Source organism: Cottoperca gobio, chromosome 3 (assembly GCF_900634415.1).
Source record: "Cottoperca gobio chromosome 3, fCotGob3.1, whole genome shotgun sequence".
In the NCBI taxonomy this organism is placed as follows: Eukaryota; Metazoa; Chordata; class Actinopteri; order Perciformes; family Bovichtidae; genus Cottoperca; species Cottoperca gobio.
Window position 1 is genome coordinate 24,396,227 of NC_041357.1, and position 22,368 is coordinate 24,418,594.

The following is a 22,368-nucleotide window of genomic DNA, read 5'->3' on the forward strand; positions in this document are numbered from 1 at the left end:
GAACAGTTAAATAACATGATTTATTCTGTAAATTCAGTTATTCTATTGTGTTCTACTATCGTATCATTCTAATATATTGTACCTGGAGGCGGTAGGTCTGGTATGGCGGTAGGTCGAGGAAAGTGTAGCTGGTGGTGTTCCCCGGAACAGTGACTGATAGAAGGGATGAACTTGAATCTGAAGCTGCACTAAAGAAACCAGAAAGGGGGCTGTGGAAGGAGTCTTGTTGTAGAATATGTTCAGTATTTGAGCTGGTTGCATTGTATTCTGGGGTTGACAGTAGAAGACTGGGGACTAGGTTTACGCTGGCTGTATTGGGTTCAGTGGAGTGGAAGGAGATGGAAGCGGGGCCTTGGCTCCTATTGCTTACACCGGTGGACTCAATCTGGTTGTCTTCTGTGATACCAGGCCTCATGTTAGAGAAAGGGTTAGGGAGGAGGTTGGGTCTAGTGTCTTGGATTGTGCTTGAGCTGTCGTTCATGCCTGTGTTGACAGTGGACATGGAGATATGGCTTGAGTCTGGGGTGGTAAGATTAGATGTTGGTCTATGATCATGACCTGAGTCGAGATGTGCTCCCTCAGTGCTGGGCAATAGGGTCGGGTTACGACCTTTGCTGGAGTTGAGGGTCGTGCTGGTGCAAGAGACTGAGCTGGGTTTGAAATCTAAAGAAGAGCTGGAGCTGGGGCAAAGATAGAGGCTATAATTGGTGATAATGCCATTTGGTTGGGACGGAGGAACCCAGGTTATTGTTACACTTCGAGGATGGAGCCCGGATACAGCTGGAGTGTCCACTGGTCCTGGACCTGGGGGTAAAGAGAAAGGAATGGATAAAGGAAAATAAAATAAAAAAGGCAAGAGATAAATATACTCTTTGTGCGTGCTTATAATAGAGTGAGAGAAAAGAGTGGATGGGGATTTGTTCTAAAGCATTATTTGAAAAGTAACATCAAGAATGACATCAGAAGGACAAAGAGTGATTTTCCACCCCCATCCAAGGGATTAACATGGAAACTCTTACTCTCTCAATTTCTCCCCCTGAGCAAACCAAGATTGTATTTATGGATTTATGCTATACTTGTGACTGCTTGAATGTGAATCTGTGCATCCTTCAGCAGAGAATTCAGGAAGTGATGTGTAGGACAGTGATATACTTTTAAGTTTGATGAAATAAGTTAATATGAAAAACTGAGAATTGAGAAGAACTTAAAGCATTTACTAAACTTCAAGTCCGGAGACCAAATTGGTTGAAATTTAATGTATCATAATATCTTTCTGCAGAACCACAGCTGTGGTCTCAGAGAGCAAGTAGATTTCTAATTTGGGAGTGCTGTGTATTCATGTTTGCTGCCACTCTCAATGCCTGGGAGTGCCTTAAAATCGTATGTCCAGAAGGCAAAATGATCCTCACTAGTATTAGAAGAATGGCAGACAGAGATGCACATCAAAAGGCCACAGTCCCACACACACAGTCACATGTCCCTGCACGGATAAGAACCTACACAAGACTAGTCAGAGGGATATCCACAGTAGCTCATTTGAAGGTAATGCCCCTTCCCCCCTCCTCCCCCGGCATTTACATCCCACTGTACTGCTGTATAATGGACACACACACAGACACATGTCCGTATACGTATACACACACTCTTCCTGACACACACTCACATGCCCACACCCACAGTGATGCAGTATAGCAGTAATGGTGCTGTGTGAAGGGCAAGCAGATCAAGGTGACTGAGCGGACTGAGGGAGCGTGCTGCGTCGCTAAGTGCTACCGCTAACCGCTAACGGCTTTCCCAGATGGCGGTGTGTGTGTGTGTAAGAGAGAGACCGAGAGAGAGAGAGAGAGAGAGAGAGAGAGAGGGTGAAAAAAGATGAGCGGTTGAGTGTATGCGTGCATGACTGTGTGAGAGATAAAGTGTGCAAGCCTGTATATGCGTATGTCAGCATGCGCGCACATAAGACAGCGGTTGTGCGTATTTTGCAGACTATCTACTAACTGATAGGCCTTACTTTGTACAGACTGAGATGCCAACTAACATTCAGAGTTTGGCCCAGGATGCTCCAGTTCTCCTAAAAGTTTAAAATGTCTCTTATTATAATGCCTTTCATAATTGAAATGAATAATATTTAAGTGGATACTAAGAAAACCCTTTTCAGTATGTCTCCCGTGTTTTAAAGAGCCTGAGTTTGCTGGTATATTTTGCAAACACCGAGCAGAGTTTTACTGTTCATTTATATTGTAATTGTAAAATGGTAAAAACAAAAACAAAGCTTAAAAAGTTGATATATTTTGGAAAAACTTTGTTGTTGGTGAATTACTACAAATACTGATGAACCCTGATGATTTATAAAAACCACGAGAAACTATTAGGCAATATAAAAAAAGACTGGCATGGAGTTTGACCACGCACACACACACACGCACACACACACTACACAAATGGTGATGTAAAGCTTAGCTGATTTAACAGATCACAAATTGTCCCACCAACAACCCATCTTTCTTTCCATCCACATCTCTCCGTCCATCTATCTGTCTGTCTTCCTTCCTCTCTTTTCACTTCCTCGGACCCCTTCCTTCCATCTCCCCCACCAGCTCGCTCTCATTTTCTCCTGTCTCTCTCTGTTACTCGAGCTTTGTGTCGCGGTCTCTCTCCCTCCTTCGCTCTCTCTTTTTCTGGTCTCCCTGCTAAATAAACAATGCAGAGAGTTGACCTTTTGGGTTAACAGGTTTTTATGCTAGCTCTACTCAGCACTCACACTGATTCAATTACCACCAAAGGTCCACTGAACCCCACGAATAACCAAGGAGCCCGTCTCCCCTTCTGTCTATGTGCCTATCTGCCTGTCTGCGCACCTCACTGCCTCCTCGTCCGTCTTTGCGGAGGGTTGAGGTGTCTCTCCACCTGTTTGTCTAATTAATTAGACATTCTTCATCCTTCTGTTTTGTTGACTATCTTGTTTTTCTACTTATCTTCTTATTATCTTATCCTTACTGTGTTTTCTTCTGTCTGTCTTATCACAATGTTTGTCTCTTCCCACAGACATGAAAACACACACACACACACACACACACACACACACACACACACACACACAACACACACACACACACACACACACACACACACACACACACACACACACAGGTAAGAGATGCAAAAAAGAAGATCGCAGGTAGAAAGTCCTCAATTGCAAAAACACAGTCCAGTCACCTTCATCCAGCCCCCGTCAACTACCCAAAATAACCCCCGTTGTCACCCCCCCATTCCTCCCTCATTCCCTCTCTCCTCCTCTCCCCCATCCCCCTCTCCCTCTAAGTGTTGAGTGTTATTTAGGCTTTACTGGCGCGTGTAAAATTCTGCAATTTGAAGGGCTGTTAAGTTTTTCAATTGAAATTTTCATTTAAGATGCAGGTGATGCTTTTTCCCTTTTTTTTATTTTACTGACGCTTTACTGCTCTCTGGATAGGAGGGAACGAGTGTTGAGGGAATGCGTAGCAACCACTCTCTCTCTGGTTTCCTGACTCCTTATCTCCCTTTCCCTCTTCCTCTCCCTCTTTTCTATCGCTCATCCTTCCTTTCCCAACTGCTCTTCTTTTCCCTTCTCTCCCACTCACCTTTTCTCCCCCCTTACCTCTCCGACCTCTTCATTCCCCATGCCTTTTCCTCTATCTTCCCCCTCTCCCTTCATCTCTCCCTCCACACCTCCCACCGTTACTCCTCCTCTCTCCAGTAAAACACAGTAGCAGAAGGCTAAAACAGGAGTGCGGGGCCGCCAAGCCTTAAATCACATTTATAAGGATTTGGTTAGCATAGTAATAACACAATCAACTGACAAGGGCTGGGAGAGGGGGAGGAACTGTGTGTGTGCGCGCGGGTATGTGTACTTGGGTGTATACATGTTATGTAGCTTCTTGTGCATATTTGTGTGTATGTGTCTATGCGTGTGAATGTAAGTGTGTACATCTGTGTGTATCCATGTGAAGAGAAGAGGAAGGGTATTATTTTTAGCCTCGTACAGGGTCCTGTGTGTGCATGTGTTGGTGGGCATGTGTGTATATGGGTGACTGGGCTTTTGAAGGTGAGTCGAGGCTCCTAGGAGTCATAATGAGGACAAACGCTGAGCTTTACTGTAATCAAGATGCTTACGACATGGTGTCAAAACGTGACAAGCAATACGCTGGGAATTTACATTGAATTTCCTATCTTTACTTTTTCTAAAGATTATTTAATATCATTGCTGCTTTAGGAGACACTGAAGAGGCAGTGAGAAAGAGGATGATGCATGACCAAGGTCATGAGCTTGATTTGTATCCATAACATCAGGAGTATATATGAGATGTACATTAGCCTTTAAGTAACTACGACCATGACGATACCTGAAACGTCAATCATTCAAAATCCTTTTCAGACGCTGACTATTTGGAGTGATTTATTTAATTCCAGGTAACCTTCTGATGCATCTATGTACTCCAGAAAGAGAATAAATGTAATATATGGCTTTTCAAAATATAATGTGTTTGTGTATCAAAATATACCAAATCAGTTGAAACTGATAGAGAAGAAGGAACATGTTCAGGTAATGAGTGTAGAATAGTGTCGTTGAAATATTCTAGTTCTCTTCATATGCAAAATAGCAATGGGATTATGCTCACATTACTTTAACATTTCATTGGGACCGCTAACTGAACAGAATACTGGGAAGTAAGGTAGGGCTATTATTATTTGATTAATGCAGTCATTCATTCATTAAATAACATGAATTCTTTGTGTTCTGTCATTACCTCCAACCTCAATTCTGTCGTTTCTTCTCCTTCGTACTTCTTCTCTCTCACACTTCCTGCTTTAAATTATATTTAGTAAAATAGTGCTTCTTTAATGTTCTCTGCCTCTCTCTCTCTCACACACACACACACACACACACGCGCACACACACACACACACACTTTCTAAGACTGCTTGGCTAAGATCATCTTGTCAAAACGGTGCTTCATTCATACTCCCATAACACTCTATAACATACGTACACACCCACGCACACGCACACCCACACCCACACCCACCCACACACACACACACACACACACACACACACTCTCTCTCTTAGATCACTTAGCTAGTGTGAACATGGGAGTAGACAGAGGAAAGGGAGCTGTCCGACACGGCTAGAGTTTATGTTCACAGGAGCCGTCTGTCTGTTCTGCAGCGGCAGGAATTCATAGGGACCAAATTACATTAAAAAGATGGATATAAAACTTTAATGGAATGATAAAAAGGAAAGGAGGAAGCGTGGGTCTCTCTCTTTCTCTGTTCTGTCATTAGCCTTCTCTTTTCTTCCTCTTTTTTCCTCAATTCCTCATTTTACCTTTTTGCTCTCTCCATTTTTCTTTCCTCACTTTTTCCTCTTATATTCCATTTTTTCTATATTCTCCCCTATCTCCCTTTTCCTCTCTCGTAAATACTTAAGGGTTAGTCCGTCAAATAGAAGAGGTGAAACCGACTCTGTCTTTTCATGTTTGAGTACAAAGAGTTGGAGAAAGAGGGAGAAAGGAAGAGGAATGACTACAGTAGGACGACAGAGGGGGGGGGAAAAAGAAAATATAAATGAAAAAGAGCGTAGCAGAGATAAAAACGAGAAGAAAGGCATAAAATTAACGAGGTGAATACATACTCAAATCTATAGTGTTAATGAACGCCCATGTCAACAAACAGTATAGTATTTACAGTTCAGTAACAAAGTGGAAACCTTACAAGGTTACAGATCAGGTTAGGGGGACTGCACTATAACAAAACATATATTAAGATCTACTGTATATGTCACTTGAGCATGTGTGTGAATGCTTGTATGAGTTTACAAATAGAATTCACTCTTTTGTAAGAGTGAATACTAAGATAACACAAATTCCATCGTAACTATTGGCCTTACATACCATTACCTTCCTGAGTGAAATGTAAAAGCGCTCGCTAGGGTTGTCGTTCTTTGAAGCATGTGGGAGAGGAGATTAGGAGGGGAATGCAGCCTTTCCTGTCACTGCCACAATGACGGGAGTGTGGCTTTATGGTGACAAATTACACATCAATGTTAGAAAACCCAATCGGGCCGCACTTGGCTTTCTCCCATCATGGGTTTAAATCCCTTCGTATTAAAAGCTTCCGTACCTATCATGTATTCTATTATTATGTTAAAAGATTTTTTACGCCTACTTTAAAATGATTGGACACAATAGTATGTATGACTGGGTGTAAGATGTGACATTTAATTGTAAGTAATTTATTGAAATCATTATTACACAAGAAGCCGTGAAATGGGATTAATATTGGGACATAATGTAAACAGATTCATCCATTTGTACTCATACAATATATATTAATGACTTATATGGGCTCACGAGTTGTGTGCCGACTGGGCTGAGTAGCGTCCCAATGTTTTGTGTTTTATAATGAAAAGTGCTTTAAGACTATAGTACGATTTATGCTTACAGATTCGCTATTGTGTCTTGTTTTGTAGACTTTTTTAACTTCAACCCCACCAGTCCACTTCCAGGTAAACAGAGATGGAAGTCGGTAGCATAAAAAAGAAAGAAAGAGTTTGTATACATTATATTTTGCCTCACACGAATACTTAAACTGTCGCAGTGTCAGTCTGTGTGTGTGTGTGCTTTTGGGGATGAGCTTGTCTGCATGAAAATTCATAATTATGTGTTAATGCTTGTGAGGTGTGTGATTGATACGGAGGACAAGGAGGTGTGTGTGTATGACACATGTTCTCAGTGTGTGTGTGTGTGTGTTTATGAGAGGGCCGGAGAGAGGCAGAGAGAGGGGAAGGAGAGGGATGGAGCTTTGAACGATGGGGCACAGTGTGACCGAATGGACACATCTATTACTGTCCACAGTGTACACACACACACACACACGCAGAGAGAGAAAGAGTCACATTTGGACACATTGCACTCTCACATAAAAACAAGTGTACACACAAAGAAAACAAAAATATTGTCCATTTTATTTATGATTGTTGAGTAAATGGAAAAAATGTGTTAAAAAAAGCTCAGGATGTTTGAGGTGTGTGTGTGTGTGTGTTGTGTGTGTGTGTGTGTGTGTGTGTGTGTGTGTGTGTGTGTGTGTGCGTGTGTGTGCGTCTGTGTGTTGGCTATGGAATTAAATTCTGAGAAGCAATGGAAAAAGCATAGGGCCATCATTTAATGCATCCTAAATGTCTGCAATTGTGTGTGCATCAGTGTTGTGTGAATGTGTATGTATAGGCACACCACACATACATGTGTAAATACACATTTCTGTGTGTGTACATGTGCATATATCCTATGTATGCAAATCTCAGCTGCTTAATGATAATGTATGTGATAATAGCGTGGTACTAATTAATTTATAACTTTGCACTGAGGAGGCTGTTCCAGTGGCTAATATGATTCTATTACAGCAATTAGCCCACAATGACACTGGCTAGGTCACTCACACACAGACACACACCTTACAGTATGCAAATCTCACTCTGTCAGTGTGTTTCACCCTATTTTGCTTGTCCCCATGTTTCATTTTTAATGAATTCTGTCTCTGTCTCTCTTCCTTATTGTCTTGATCATATTCACCGCCTCCACTAACACCAAGAAATTAATACACTTTTATAAACCTTGGAGACTTTCAGAGAATAAAAGAAAACTGGGCAGAGGCTCTGTTTTTCACAGGCCATATGTTTAATGTGTGAAGCTATTGTTCAGATCATCACCTAAAATCAGGAGATTTGTCAGACTCCATGACTTTAACTTTGACTCAGCAGCACTGACGGCCAACTGACGGCAGAGGCCAACGAACAACCAGCTGCTGCCAGCCACCTGCCAGCCAGTCACTTGCAAACCTTGGCTGACACAAGCACCCAGGCTGCACAATCTAGTGTGAAAAAACAATGCCAACAGGTAGCCTATAGAACAGCAGCACTGATTGTTCATCTGGCCCACCAACGAGTTTGATTATTGACTCTTTTTCATGGTTATAATCAATGGCTGTTTTAGCATCGTCTGTGTGCATTGAAACAGACCTGTAAATGTATCTGTGAGTAAAAACTACGTTGCACTTTATGTGTGCACTTGTGTGTATGAGTCTGTGTACTTACTGTCCTCTGCGGTACGCAGGGTTGCCCAGGGGCCGACTGTCTGCCCGTGTGTGTGCGAGACCACCACTCTAAACACGTACTGGGTGTACGGTGTCAGGCCCTCTACATGGTAGGAAAAGGTGTCTGTTGCGTTTTCCATAAGCCTAGGAGTTAATGGACACAAAGATGCGTATATTAACTGACACGCACAAATCAATCACTCAATCAATCAATGCAGTTTTGTAACTAGGCTTTACACAAAAATATGAACAAAATTGTCACCACTTGCCACTAATTAGCTAAATGTACGTATACCGTTGCAAAGAATGCCCTTTGTCCTGAACACAATGATTTATAATATCATTTAAAATGTTGCTTTGCTTTAGCCCAAATGTTTTTGTCTTTCAACTTAATCCACCCAATCTGGGAGATTCAGCACTGGACAGCTCCCCAACTGAGTTGGTCAGCTGATGTAATGTCTAAAGCGATTAACACAATTACAATTACATTTTACACTGCATGTTCTTGTTACACAACATTTAAATATAGAACAGAAATGTACTTTTTGCTTAATAAAACATGAACATCTTTCACACTTTTAGCCCCTTATAGTGTGCAGTGACCAATCCAGGGGGATCTGTGTAGGAATCTTGGTCAGAGGTGAAAAAGTAATACATAGAAATGACCACAGAATACAGTAGCAAGAGGTTACATGTACAGACGAGTTTTGTACTGAACATTTTGTATATTAAACATTTATTCTGGAAATGTAAAAGTCTAATGTGTCTCAGGAATAATATCTCATATAAGATATTAGAAGTTTCTCTCAATTCAAACATGTTGTATCTGTTTATTGTGTTTTAATAAGTTTTTCTACATTTTATTTTAAATGTAATGTTATAAAAGTGTCAAGAGACAAGTTTCATATGGTCACTAAACAGGTTATCTTGGTGATATGTACAATATGTGTATAGTTTTTTTTTTATAATGTTCCTATGTCATACCTGATCCCATATCATATAATCACACAAAGGAATCTGGGACAAAATAAAAGAATATTGTCATAAATGAGAGACCGTTGACCATTTAGCATCAGATGGATAGAAGGGATGAATGAATGAATAAATCAGGGAACAATGAGATTTCCATAGCAGAGGAGGAGGAGGGCATGGCTGTCTGATATATAATACATGTAGCTAGTCATTTATTTATTACCACAGAATGAGAGCCTCCTCTTCTTGGATTAAATTGCAATTTGTTGTCAGGAAGCATGTAATGAATACATATCAGATGCACACCCTCTCTCACTTTTTATTCTATCACATTTTCTCTACCTCACTTTGCCCTGCTCTTAGATTTTTTTGTCTTTTTGGCTCTACCCCCCATCTCTCCATGCTCATTTCCTCTCTGTTTTTCTGATGGTCTGTCATATTGATGTGACATATTCAGATGTGCTGTATAATGTACCCCTTTATATGTACATGTGTATGCATATGTATGTGTACACATTTTTTAGGTGCGTATATATGTAATACATATCTGAGAGTGTCAGTCATTCTCTTAGTGCCCATTATTATTACATGTATCTGTCTTAGACCACTGGCACATGTGCTGTGCACAACTGTGTGCAAACTTGTCCACTTGTTTAGCTACTGCGTCTAAATCTAAAAATAAATACATCTAAATCTCTCTCTCACCTTATCACAGGCCTCTGAGGGGATGTCCTCATTTGCAGACTGTAACAGAGTGGGCCCGGTGCGTTGGAGTGGGCCGGGGCAGACCAGGATACATTCAGACTGGCACTAGTTGCATGGGCCAACTTCGGAGGTGACAACCCATCTGGGGCTATTAAGAGAGAGAGAGAGACGATGGTGAGAGGAAGGGAGAGGAGGGAGGAACCGTGGAAGAAGGATGGAGGGATGGAATGAGGACAGTTGAAAAGAAAAACAAACAGCAAGAAACAAAGAAAGAACAACGTAAGAAATACATTATAAAGTCATATCAATGTTATAATGAAATTAATCTCATTGATCAACTGCATCATAAACGAATGACACATGCCCTCCATCTAGAAATGGCTCTGCTAAGATCGGAGTATAAAAAGAAGAGGCGATTGAGGAAACAATAGACGGGACAGAAGGGGGCAAAAAGAAAAGATAAAACATAACAGCAAAAGAAGAAAGAATCCTGTAAAAGGGGAATCCAAGTGCCACAAAGAGCCGCCAGATTTACGGATATACAACCACTACAACATCTCTCTCTCTTTCACACACACACACACACACACACACACACACACACACACACACACACACACACACACACACACACACACACACACACACACAGCGTTATGACCCTGTTCTCTCAACAGTGCCCCTCTTTTCCAGCCGAGCATGATAGCATAGTGCTAGTGTTGGACAATCAGTAAGAACATCTTGATTTAGCATGATAGCCGTGCTCTTAACAGAGACGAAGAATATGTGAAGAAAGATAGAATAAGAAAGAGATAAGGACAACAAACAGAAGGAGGAAATGAGAGTGACTGTAGTGTTGACCATGTGAAATAAGAGTAGGCCCTCCGATGTATAAAGTGACCCTTCAATCAAACACACTGCTCTCCTGCCACTACAACAAGACTGATTGCTGAAGACATCTTACCCTAAAGATGCACACACTCACTCACAGTATGTGGATAAAGCCTCAAAATGCTCTTTGAACACTGGTTCAGAAGAACATTAAGAAATCTTCTTCTTAGTGTACTCAGAAACAATGTGTGTGTGTGTGTGTGTGTGTGTGTGTGTGTGTGTGTGTGTGTGTGTGTGTGTGTGTGTGTGTCCCCGTCCATCTGTTGTTGTGCATTTTTATTTTTGTTAATGGCCGACCTGCGACTCTGTTATCACGACCCTTTTTTCCAATTAGTATAATCTTTTCGATGCCCATCCTGTATCTACTTTGTAATAAAGAACAGCCTACAGTAGATCAGCAGAATTGTCATTCCTTGAGCGTATGTGTAATTCTTGAAACACGCGTTGATTTCTGCCTCTCTGACACACACGCGCACACACACGCACGCGCACAAAACACATACATCACAAAGACACACACAGTTAGTGAGCCTGTGTCTCTCTCATGCGGTGTTAGCAGGTACAATATCAGAGGTGTCACTAATCGTTTTAAACTATGCACTTTTATGTTCACTTCTCTCTCTCTGCTCTCCTCCTCCTCTGCTCTTCTGTCTCTTGCTCCACTATCTTCTCTCTGTTCTTTCATAGAACAAGGACGCATCAAGACAGTTTGCCTTAAAGAAGTCTAAAGAGATGCCAGAGGCACAGAGGTAGAAAGAGAGATAGAAAGAGAGGAAACGTCTGCTATTTAAAATTTATACTTCCTTATGCCTTTGTTTTGAACTTGAACAGTAGAACTTTCCCAAGTCTGTCTTTTGTTGTTCTCTGACTGAGACATGGGTGTGGTGTGTATGCATGCGTATGTATTCAACACTATTGTTAACATTAGCTTAAGTGGCAAAATATGTGTCTATAGGTGTGTGTGTGTGTGTGTGTGTGTGTGTGTTGCTGTCTGGTTACCATTATCTCCAGAATACTCTGATCATCTGTGACATTTATTAGTATGCACAATCAGCCTCTATTCCACACACACAAACACACACAACACAACACACGCACAAATGCTAAATCAGACATGTGTTCAGACCATTAACTAAAATGAATGATGTGTGTGTGTGTGTGTGTGTGTGTGTGTGTGTGTGTGTGTGTGTGTGATTGTGTTTGTCACTGCTACTCATTGAAAAATTGTTTTTCTCTTTTGCATAGCAATCTATAAAAATGAACCTTTCCAGTTCATAACAATAGCAATTAAAATCAGATTAATGAGATGAAAATGTTACAATGGTTCACGGCTTGTGCGTAAAGTTAGAAACAAAGCTACAATTACAGCCATTTAAATCAGATAACACACAATTTATTGGAGGACAAGAGGGCCTTTCTGAGCCTGTGTGCAGATTTAGAGTGAACCTATACTGTATGCACTGTAATGTATTTTGTTTGTGTGTGCGTGCGTGTGTGTACCTGCTGGGGGCGTAGTAACATTGAGTGGCAGGCTCTCAACACAACCCTGTGTGTTACAACCTCTGATCCAGAAGCTGTAGTTGGTGTAAGGCTGTAGGTCAGTCACAGACAACCAGCTGCCTGCCGCTGTACTTCCATCCAACACACCATCGCCATCTGAGAGAAAGAGAGACACACAAAGAGAGACGTGTCAGGTCTTAGGCCAAGCCTGGTGTGTGTGTGTGTGTGTGTGTGTGTGTGTGTGTGTGGGTGTGTGTATATATATATATATATATATATATATATGTAGTGAGGCAGAATACGTTAATTATCTTGCACATTTGAATGTTTTCATGGCACATTTATTGATTAGAGTCATTACTGTGGAGGCCGGGAAAAAAGCGCTTCATAAAAGATACATTCAACAACAGAGGAGAAAAAAGAGGAGAATGAGTGAGAGTTCAAGAGAGGGGAATACTGACTTAGATTAACTGAGAGTGATCAAAAGAGAGAGGTTTCCATATCGAGGTTATGCAAGGATAGTCAAAGAAAAAGGATCAGAAAATTACAATATGTAAGGCTATCCAATATATTTAGATGGACACACACAGACACACACACACACACACACACACAGTCAGTTTTGTGTGAACTGATGAAGGCAGTGTGTATAAAAAAAAATCAAGGGGTTGTGGGTAACTAGAGCGAAACACCATCTCTCTTTTTCTTCCACACCTCTTCTATCCTTCTCTCCACTCATTTTAATCCGTCTCTTCCTCTGTGAGGAGCAGATCAAAGTCCCCGACTTTGTGTGTGTGTGTGTGTGTGTGTGTGTGTGTGTGTGTGTGTGTGTGTGTGTGTGTCTGATAGGGAGAGAGAGATTTGGTGAATATATGTGGGTTAAAGGATGATTGTGTGTTCGGCTGTTTCTCCATACTCCTGTTCTCATCTTGTTCAATTTTCTTCTTCCTCCTTTATTTCCATGTCCAGTTCTCCTCTTCTTTTTGTTAGTCTCATCCGTTGTTTTGTTGTTTTTCATGTCTTATGTTGTTCTTACTTGCAATCTTTTCTAATACCTCTATGGAAATATGAGCTTCCCATCTTTCCTCTCTCTGTATATGTTCTTCCTTCAATCTTCATACCTCTGTTTTGCTCCGGGATCCTATATCATCACCTCTCTCAAGTCACTCTCTCAAAAACCTTGTCTTTTCTACACCATTCTGTTTTGAGTTCTCCTTCTTTTACTTCCCCATTTCATGCCTGACTTTCAGTCTAAGTTGGCATTGTTGGTGAGGAGTGTGTGTGTGTGTGTGTGTGTGTGTGTATAATTGTACATGTGTGTATCTTCATCCGTATTATCCTGTTCTACTGATTTTACTTACTTAACTACCTAAAAAAAGAAAACACTAGGCGGTCTTGAAATTGGTAAAAATATTATTTGTACTCAGTAGCAGTGACTAGTGTTTTATATATCATGACTAAATATCATAAAATACGCCACAGAGCACTTTTTCTTTTAATGGAAATGTGCTGTCAATAGTCTCTAAGAAACTCAGAACTGGCTGCTGAGTGCAGGCTGGCTGGAAGACCACCAACTAACCAGTGGAGGTTGGATACCGTGGCTTCGTGGGTCAACCACACGGCTGCTGACAGATGCAGGAGTGTTGGAGAGAGAACACCGTACCCAGACACGAGCCGCAGGGAGCTGGCCCTGTGGGCACCGGAGGAGCTACGACAGGCAGTGATGCCCAGCAGGTTCTACCTGTAGCACTGAATGTCAGGGTTCATGACAGAAATCTTTGGGGTTCTTGATTGTAATCTGAATTATGCTCGTTACATTATGTTTAGAACAAACTTCACAGATTCTGCTGCTGATGGACTCGTGCCTGAAAGCATCTCTGATATGCTTCAACCTTTCTTGATGTTTTGACACCTGCATGAGTGAGACCTACAGTACAGAGAAGCAGCATTTAATGTCCACTTCACCTCCAGGAAAGCATGACCTGAGAGCATTACAGCCTATAAAGAGGCACGTTTACAAACTTTACTTACAAAAACCCTTAAATCTTTTCAGATTAATATAAAAAAGAGAACTGCAATGTGTATAATGTATAGCTGGATTTGTCGTGAAGCAACACAGAAAATGCAACTTTAAGACCCGGTCACACATATCTGTATGACAGAAACGTATGCCTGCGCAATACGAAATATCGGCAATAGGTTGATATAAATTAAGGGTAAGTTGTGATCGTTTGAAGGACGCAGACGATACGCCGAACACTCGTTCCTCTAACGTAGTTACTTACGTTGGTTTTCACGTACTATATTTACGTAGGTAAATATTCACGTACATATTCCGTATTCACGTATGTCTAACGTAACGTAACGTCTGCATATCTTATGACGCACACGTCGGGTACGTCCGGTAATTTTGAACATGCTCAAAACATCAGCGTTCAACAACGCACCCCAGCGTAACACAGTGAGCTCTTAACGAATACTACTTATACCTTACCTTATATCAACGCACCCCAGCGTAACACAGTGAGCTCTTAATGAATACTACTTATGCCTTACCTTATATCTACGTAAACCAGCGTGTTGCCCATATTTTGTATACACCATATTTTTGTATACGTTATGCATTTGTTGGGTATTGGTCTGATACATTTTGTATAAGTAAGTGATACGATATCAATAGGTTAGACATGCGTATCTGTATACGTTCACTTTTCTGATCCGATCCGATGAAAAGTTGGACGTATTTGGACTCTGACAAATTTTCATATACGCCAGTGAATGTGTGATAAATGCTGTCAAATTTGAATAGTCAGAATATTTGTTGTGTGGTAAATATGTAAAGTTGTGTATTACCTGTGCATGTTTTTATATATGTGTGCTGCCATGTGTGTATGTTCAGGTTCACTGTTCATGTCAGTATTTAGTGTATGTGTGTGAGACAGAGACAGGACGACTGTATGTGTTACCTTTGCTTTTGTAGTACAGTGTGTAGCTGAGGTTCCCATTCGGCCTAGGTGGGGCGGTCCAGCGGGCTCTGAGTGATCGAGAGCTCTGATTGGTCAGTTCCAGCAGCATAGGGCCTTCTGGGGCCATCTGTAATGTACGCATCTCCACCTGATTTAAAGGAAATAAAAAAGACACACAAGTACACGCATGTTGAAATGCACAGAAGAACAGACATGTAGCATGTGCACCTACACACTATACACAGTGTTTTACTAACACGTATTCATCCAACTGCTATAAATGAAATTTTTAAATATAAAAAAACATAATGGAATCTGTCCCTACTTGATAAGGGTCATAATCATCAAACATCTGGCCCACATTACCTCTGCCTTCTGCCTAGTTTTCTATCCCTCCTTTCTCTCTCTCTCTCTCCTGCCACAACCCACTCACACTGCTCCTTCTCTTTCCCCATCATCACCATCTTCTTCTGTCTCATTTCCTCCTGTTACCCTCTCCTCTGCTGCCCTTCACATCCTCACTTTCCACCTCATCTCTCACTTTGCTCTGACCATTTACTCCTCATCATTTCACTCTTTTATCCCTAAACTCCCTCCTTCCCTGACAATTTTCTTTTCCTTTTCCTGTCCATCCTGTCATCTTCCTCCTCTCCTCCCCTTCATCCTGTTTGTACCCCTCCTCTTCCTTCCTTCCTGTCCTCCTGTTCTGCCGTGTCAGCTGTTCTCCTGGTGTTTGACTAAATATGGTGTCTGTATTGGAAAAATGCCCCAAAATATGGCCCGTCGTCAGAGACATCGTTGAGCGTGGAGTGGCATTTGCTACCAAATGTCACTGCCGCCACGCCAACCTCGTTATTGAGCTGAGAGAATCGATCACCTTTATGACACTCAGTGACACACGCGCACACACAGACACACACAGACACACACAACACACATACACTAAATGTCTGAGTCGGCATTCCCATATGTGTACCCATGTTTCTGTGTGTTGGCTAGTTACAGCGATAATCTGCATCATAAAAACACCAACTTTGCTGTTTTGTTTCACCAACGAATGTTATATTATTCATCCAATTGAGATTTTTAAGGAGCTTTAACTTCTGCCGCTCTAAATGCTCTAAAAGGTGTCTCGAGGAAAATGTATAGTACAGAAGTAAAGTTTAATGTGTGTTTTTAGTAGCGGCAACTACAGTTCATGTGGAACAAATACTGTGCAGTAAGACACTGAGAAGTGAGCTCAGAAGTTTAGAAGAAAAAGAAAACAGTCTATCCAGAAATTTCAAGGACAAAGATGTTTTTACCTAGTGGTCACTTTCAGAAATGCCACAGTAGTGACTTATCCTGCCTCTCTTCAAAGATGTCACAAAGGATCTTGCACTTTATCATATTAATCAATACATTATTAAGGGTGTTTACTGACCATTGGTCCCTTGCCACAGCCCCGGGCTGTACAGGCCTGCAGCCTGAGAACGTGTCGGCTCCACGGAGAGAGTCCCTCCACCACGAAGAACCTCTGGGAGGAACTGGAGTTTAAAATGAGCAATCCATCCAGCCAGAGACCATAACTGGTTATAATGCCTGTCAAAAGAAAATGTCAGATTATAACATGTACTAGAAGAAAAACTAAAATGACATGAGTAAACTGTTTTCATGCCACAGTAAGCTTGTCATCTTTACCAGGCCACTAATGACTGGAGCTTTCCTGGGTGACTTACACGTACAGCACATAATTCACCTTGCATTCACTTCCTGCCCTGAACCACCTCAGGCAACACAACATCATAACCCTGACTCTAATGTGCTAAAACTATAAAACAAAACATCTGTTTATGGCCGAGGAAAATGTCCAAATTTAATTTTTAGTCATGTGTCATTTTGGTACGACACATCTCTTTGTGTCTTGGTCTGAAAGTGTGTTACACATTTGTTTTCTGAGATTTCCACATATTTGTTTTGATGCTATTTACGCACAGTTGCCATTGGTCAATCATACATTTTAGGACTTGTGAGAAATTCCAATCACAAAGTGAGCTTTTCTATGTTGGGATGCAGTCTGGGTCATTGGATTACAATGCAAATGAAAACTGACTTAGGGGCTCCAGACCTGCCAGTCAATGTGTCCTAGTGTGATCCAATGATGAAAACAGCACCGGAACGACAAACGTAACCATAAGCGTTACGAGGATAAAGACCCTCTAAAGGACAGTAGTACTGGAGCGAACACGCACACACAAATGTGGAAGCAAATAGGTGAGCACTCATCCACAGACACACACATGGACACACTCCCACAGGCACACACACGCACACACACACACACACTAAGATGAGGACTCACACGTGTCCATACACACACGAGCACAATAATTACATTACATTACATCCACCTAATAAAAAAAATAAATGAAACAGTACGGCGCCAAATGTGCTTTTCCTTAATAAAAATGCATACAGGGGGCTCAAAAGATCAGTGCTAAGAACTAAGAGTCTATTCTGCTTTAATCATGTGTGGGTTTTATTATTGCTCAATACAGATATACACACCTATCAGGGAAATGAAGACACAAAAACCCCACGGACGCCAACTACATCTGGGGAGCTCTTAATGTGGCCAATCACACGCGTGTGAGAGTGTAAGTGTGTATATGTGTGCGGACTTCTCTGCGTGCTTGTGTGTGTGAATAAGCCCATATCAGTATAGGTTGTAATAAAGACAGGTTGGGAAATGAAGCAGCGAATGCATAACAGGCTTATTTCCCCTCTTTGTCTGCGTGTTGCCCCGACCTAATCCCCGAGAGGATTATCCCCCACAAATCCCTGCGGAATTGGGGAGAAAGGGGGGAGAGAGAGAGAGAGAGACACAGAATCTCACTCCTCTGGAACCCATCACCATCATCATCGTCATTGTTGCCGTGCATTTGAGTAAATGAAAAAAAGAAGAGGCGCTGAGCCCTTCTTTAAGCAAAAAAAATTAAAGCTTTTTAAGCATGAGATAATCGGGTAATCATGATTAAGTGTCTCCTTGTTATAAATTTCTGTCATCAGATGAAAAAAGCTTTAAGTAATTTATCCAGGCTAATATGCACACACATCACATGGTTTATGGTGCGAAATGCACTTATGTGGCATTAAGCGTAAAACACACACGATTCACATTACACACACACATGCATTATAGAATTACGCATACTTTAACGAGCATGGCAGTAACATTTGATAATATGTGGCGGTGCGTTGTATGTTAGAGACTGTGAAATGGGGTGGGATATTCTCAGATGGTTTTCATCACTCAATTCATTTGGGTTCACAAGATGTGCATTTGTTAATATAGTCCTCTATAATTCATGTTTGTGTTTTATTTGTGAAAAATATAATATTTTCAGTATATCGTGCGGTCGATCGTGTTACTTGAAACTATTATATTTTAGTTATTTGAAGATGTATTGAACTGTGTTCCTTTAAGAGTTTTATTAAGACACAAGGTGCTATGTAATGCTACTCAGTATACATTTTATAATAATGGGTTTAATTGCCTTCTTTTAAGTTATTTTTGGGCAGGTGAATTCAAACTGGGGATTCATTTTTAACCCTTAAGACATTTAGAAAAATAAAATTTGGGCTTGGATTTAATATATATATTGTTCTGTTCTCTGGTTTGTACATTTCTATTAAATGTATTGGTTAATTTAACAATGAAGATAAACAATTAATTCTTGAATGCTAAATATTAATTGATATATTTTGAAATATAGCATATATAAGAGCAATATGTGGCTCACAGCAAGCAGTTACTTTTTACTGTTTTAGACTATTTGAATTGTTTTGAGATTTTTTGATGTAATACCTGGACTTCACAAGGAAGTATACTGATGACGCAACACTTTCGCACTGAAACCCTTTAGTATATTTTCAATAAAACTCTTTATTTTAACTTATGCATTTGAAATTCCCAAACTGTATTGTGCAGAAAACTCTTTTTTTTTTTAAACATCTGCTCACAGAAAATAGTTTTCTGCAAATAACTTTGTTTTCTATCTAGATGTTTCCAAGCCAGTGGCAGGATTTTTAATTTACATTCAATATACATCAAATACATCCTGTCTAGCTTTGTGCAATGGATTTTAATTGGCTGTAAGTAAATGAAATGAAGGTAAGAAGAACCACTGAGAGAGAGAAAGGCAGTCACTGTGAGTCTATGTGCTTCCAGCCTGCAGTTCTCTATTCAGTCAAAAGGGAGCACTTTTCATCCACTTAAAGGAGCTTGGTGAAGCACTGCCCTCTCACTCCCGCTCTCCGTTAGTCTCTGTCTCAAAGTGTGTGTTCTCTGCCCTGTCTTTGTCTCTTTCCCTGTTCTCTTTCTGTCCTCTATTTATGGTTTATCTTCCTCTTTTCCTTTTCTCTTACTGCTTTATCTCTATCTCTTGCACACTCGGATTCTGATTCCCCTCGTTCACCTGTTTCATAGTCACATGCACAGGTTACCTGTGGTATAGGTCTTTTTTTAATCTGTGATAGTCTGAGTTATGGTTAATACTGACACTATGTATTCAAGTCTACAGTTCAACTAATATTATCCTCATGATTATTTTTCTACATGTTTTATCTCTCTCTAGTTTCAAATCTCTTTCCTGTATCTAAGAAAATTCCATTGAAAAACTTCAAATGATTTAATAAAGCTTGGTCATGTGTGTGATTGAAAGCTTGTGTGTATTTAGTTCAAAGTAACATTATTCTAAATGTCACTGTTGATAATTGTTTATGCATATTTGAATTTTTTTTGGCAATTTATCAGTCCGTATGTGTCAGATTAAGTTTGTGTCCTTTCACCATTCGGGGTATCAGGAGTGGTCCAGCTGATGTTGAGGGCATGTGGGGACAGAGGTGTGACCAGCGGAGCAGGAACGTTCTCTGGGGTGCTCTCCTCAGTCTGAGCCTGGCTTGGAGGGCTTAAGGTACATCCACCTCCTGTGCACGCCTGATGTGCGCACACACACACACACACACACACACACACACACACACACACACACACACACACACACACACACACACACACACACACGTATTAATTTATGAATGTCACGATTCAAATGAAAAAGATGAAAGCGTTAGGGACTCACAGCGAGTGTGATGGTGTAAGCTGTTCCAGGCGTTAGGTCGCGGAGTGTGTGGTCTTCAAAAAGTTCTGAGCTGTTGTAGGCGAGCACAGGGACTGCACCGTCATGTGACAGGAAGATGGAATAGAACTCCAAAGCGCCGTTTACCTGAGAGGGACGTGACCACCTGGAGAGGGAGAGGGGAAGATGACACATGAACTCTAGTACAGTACTTAAGTTGACATTTCATTTCTTTTTTTGTGAGACACTTTTACTGCATTTCAGAGGGAAATATTTGACTTTTTATTCTACTCTATTTATCATACAGCCTGTCATGTTAATTTATAAATTAAAAATAAGGCTGGAGTTATTTAATCTTTCTAGACACAACATTCCTCTGTAGAGATCAAACCTACACACGTGTCCTACGAGCAGGTGTGTTCCTGTTTAACTACAGCATGATGCGTTTATCTTTCTTCCATAGAACTCTATTGTTGAAACACATAAAAGAGTCACATCACTTCTTCCTTCACTATGATGACAGAGAAATGTTGGATTGTAAAGATAGTTTTTAACCGTGGCTTACTATATTACCATAGCATTATTACAATAGACTAGTAAACAATTGTACATTTATTCATATATTAATATATCATTCAAAAATAAATGTCATCCTTTTTGCTGTTGAATATACTGTGAACCAGGACTTGATGAGTGTCATTGTTTGCACGTATCAATGGACTGTTTGTTATGCAGAACTTTGGTAAATATTAAATTATTTATAATATAGTGTCCATATATTGATGGTTAAAGCTGGATTCAAATACAGATGTGAGAGAGACAGAGCAAAAACCTAAAACAAATCTGTGGACTTTGTTTGATAGTCTCCTTTTCTATATTTAGAACAGGAAGGTCATCCCCAACAGAGAGCGAGAGGACAAGAGACAATATTTATAAATAGAAACGGTCGACTATCCATTACAAAATGTGAAAGAGAGGGCAATATGGACCTAATCTTAGCTACACGTACTAAACAGCATTCAGATCTAACTTTTTCATTAATATTAAACTATGATTGTTTTTTGTGTATTCTAATAAGGGATTGTAAGAGCAGCTTAATATGCGCCTTGATGGTCAACGTCTATCCACTGTCCTTTTAAATGTGATTAAAATAAAAAGTTGTGCAGTCACGAGAAGATTAGAGGTAAGAAAGGCCGGGTTATTATTTCATTTCATCCTAACTTTGTAAAATACTGTACTGCATTAATACTGATTTAAAACGCATCAATCACTAGATTTACATAATGTGAGTGTTTAGTAAATGATCGATCTTAATGCACTTTTCTCAAGTCATTCAAAATCCAAACTTTTTTCCATCCTAAAATTTGGAGAATAACACAAGCAGTAGAAAATAAGTCCTAAATGAAGAAGCATTAAAACTTTATAATATAAATAGTTCTTATTAATCCCTGAGAGTAACCCGGACCTCCTGGTATGGTCGCAGAGAGAGGCCATTTTAAAAAGTGATGGATTCCTTTCGTGGTTCGTCCCATTAAAAGCCAGTTTTTGAATGAGTGATGAGTGTGTGTTAGCACACAATTAGCCACTGTGGCTAATCTATCACATTTATAACAAGATTTATTTGCTGTCGATTGGCGGTGTGATGTATGTCCACTTTTGAAAAACTAAATCAAAGGGGAGTTGTAATAATCTGTATCATAATTCACTGTGGTAATGGTTTTAGGAAACCATTGGGTTTTTAAAAAAGTGTGTTGTGAAAGTAGCGTAAAACAGACAGGTGCTTTCTCAGCACGTTAAATTGAAAACCATGTGCTTGAAATGCAATAAGTTCAAATTCTGCATCACAATGTATGAAGTCACAACCTGTCTCCTGCACATTTCCTGCTGTTCTCTTCATTACACACACACACACACACACACACACACACACACACACACACACACACACACACAAAAAACAAAGAAGACAAGCTGGAATTAAACAAATCTAATTATTTTAGTAAGCTACGTATAGTAAAATTGATCTTAACAACCTCAACATGGCGCATGTCCCATCAGATCTTCTCTGTATTTGTGACTGTGCA

General features: G+C 40.4%; 1 protein-coding gene across 1 annotated transcript in view; it reads right to left on the minus strand.

The window, feature by feature from the left end:
- The window catches only part of ush2a (Usher syndrome 2A (autosomal recessive, mild)), a 159,738-nt gene that overhangs the window by 52,549 nt on the left and 84,821 nt on the right, over nt 1-22,368 (minus strand). The window contains 8 exon segments of the mRNA XM_029426054.1: nt 83-804; nt 8,132-8,274; nt 9,808-9,955; nt 12,199-12,354; nt 15,165-15,312; nt 16,588-16,745; nt 19,995-20,142; nt 20,288-20,450. Of these exon segments, the coding sequence (XP_029281914.1) occupies nt 83-804; nt 8,132-8,274; nt 9,808-9,955; nt 12,199-12,354; nt 15,165-15,312; nt 16,588-16,745; nt 19,995-20,142; nt 20,288-20,450 (1,786 nt within the window).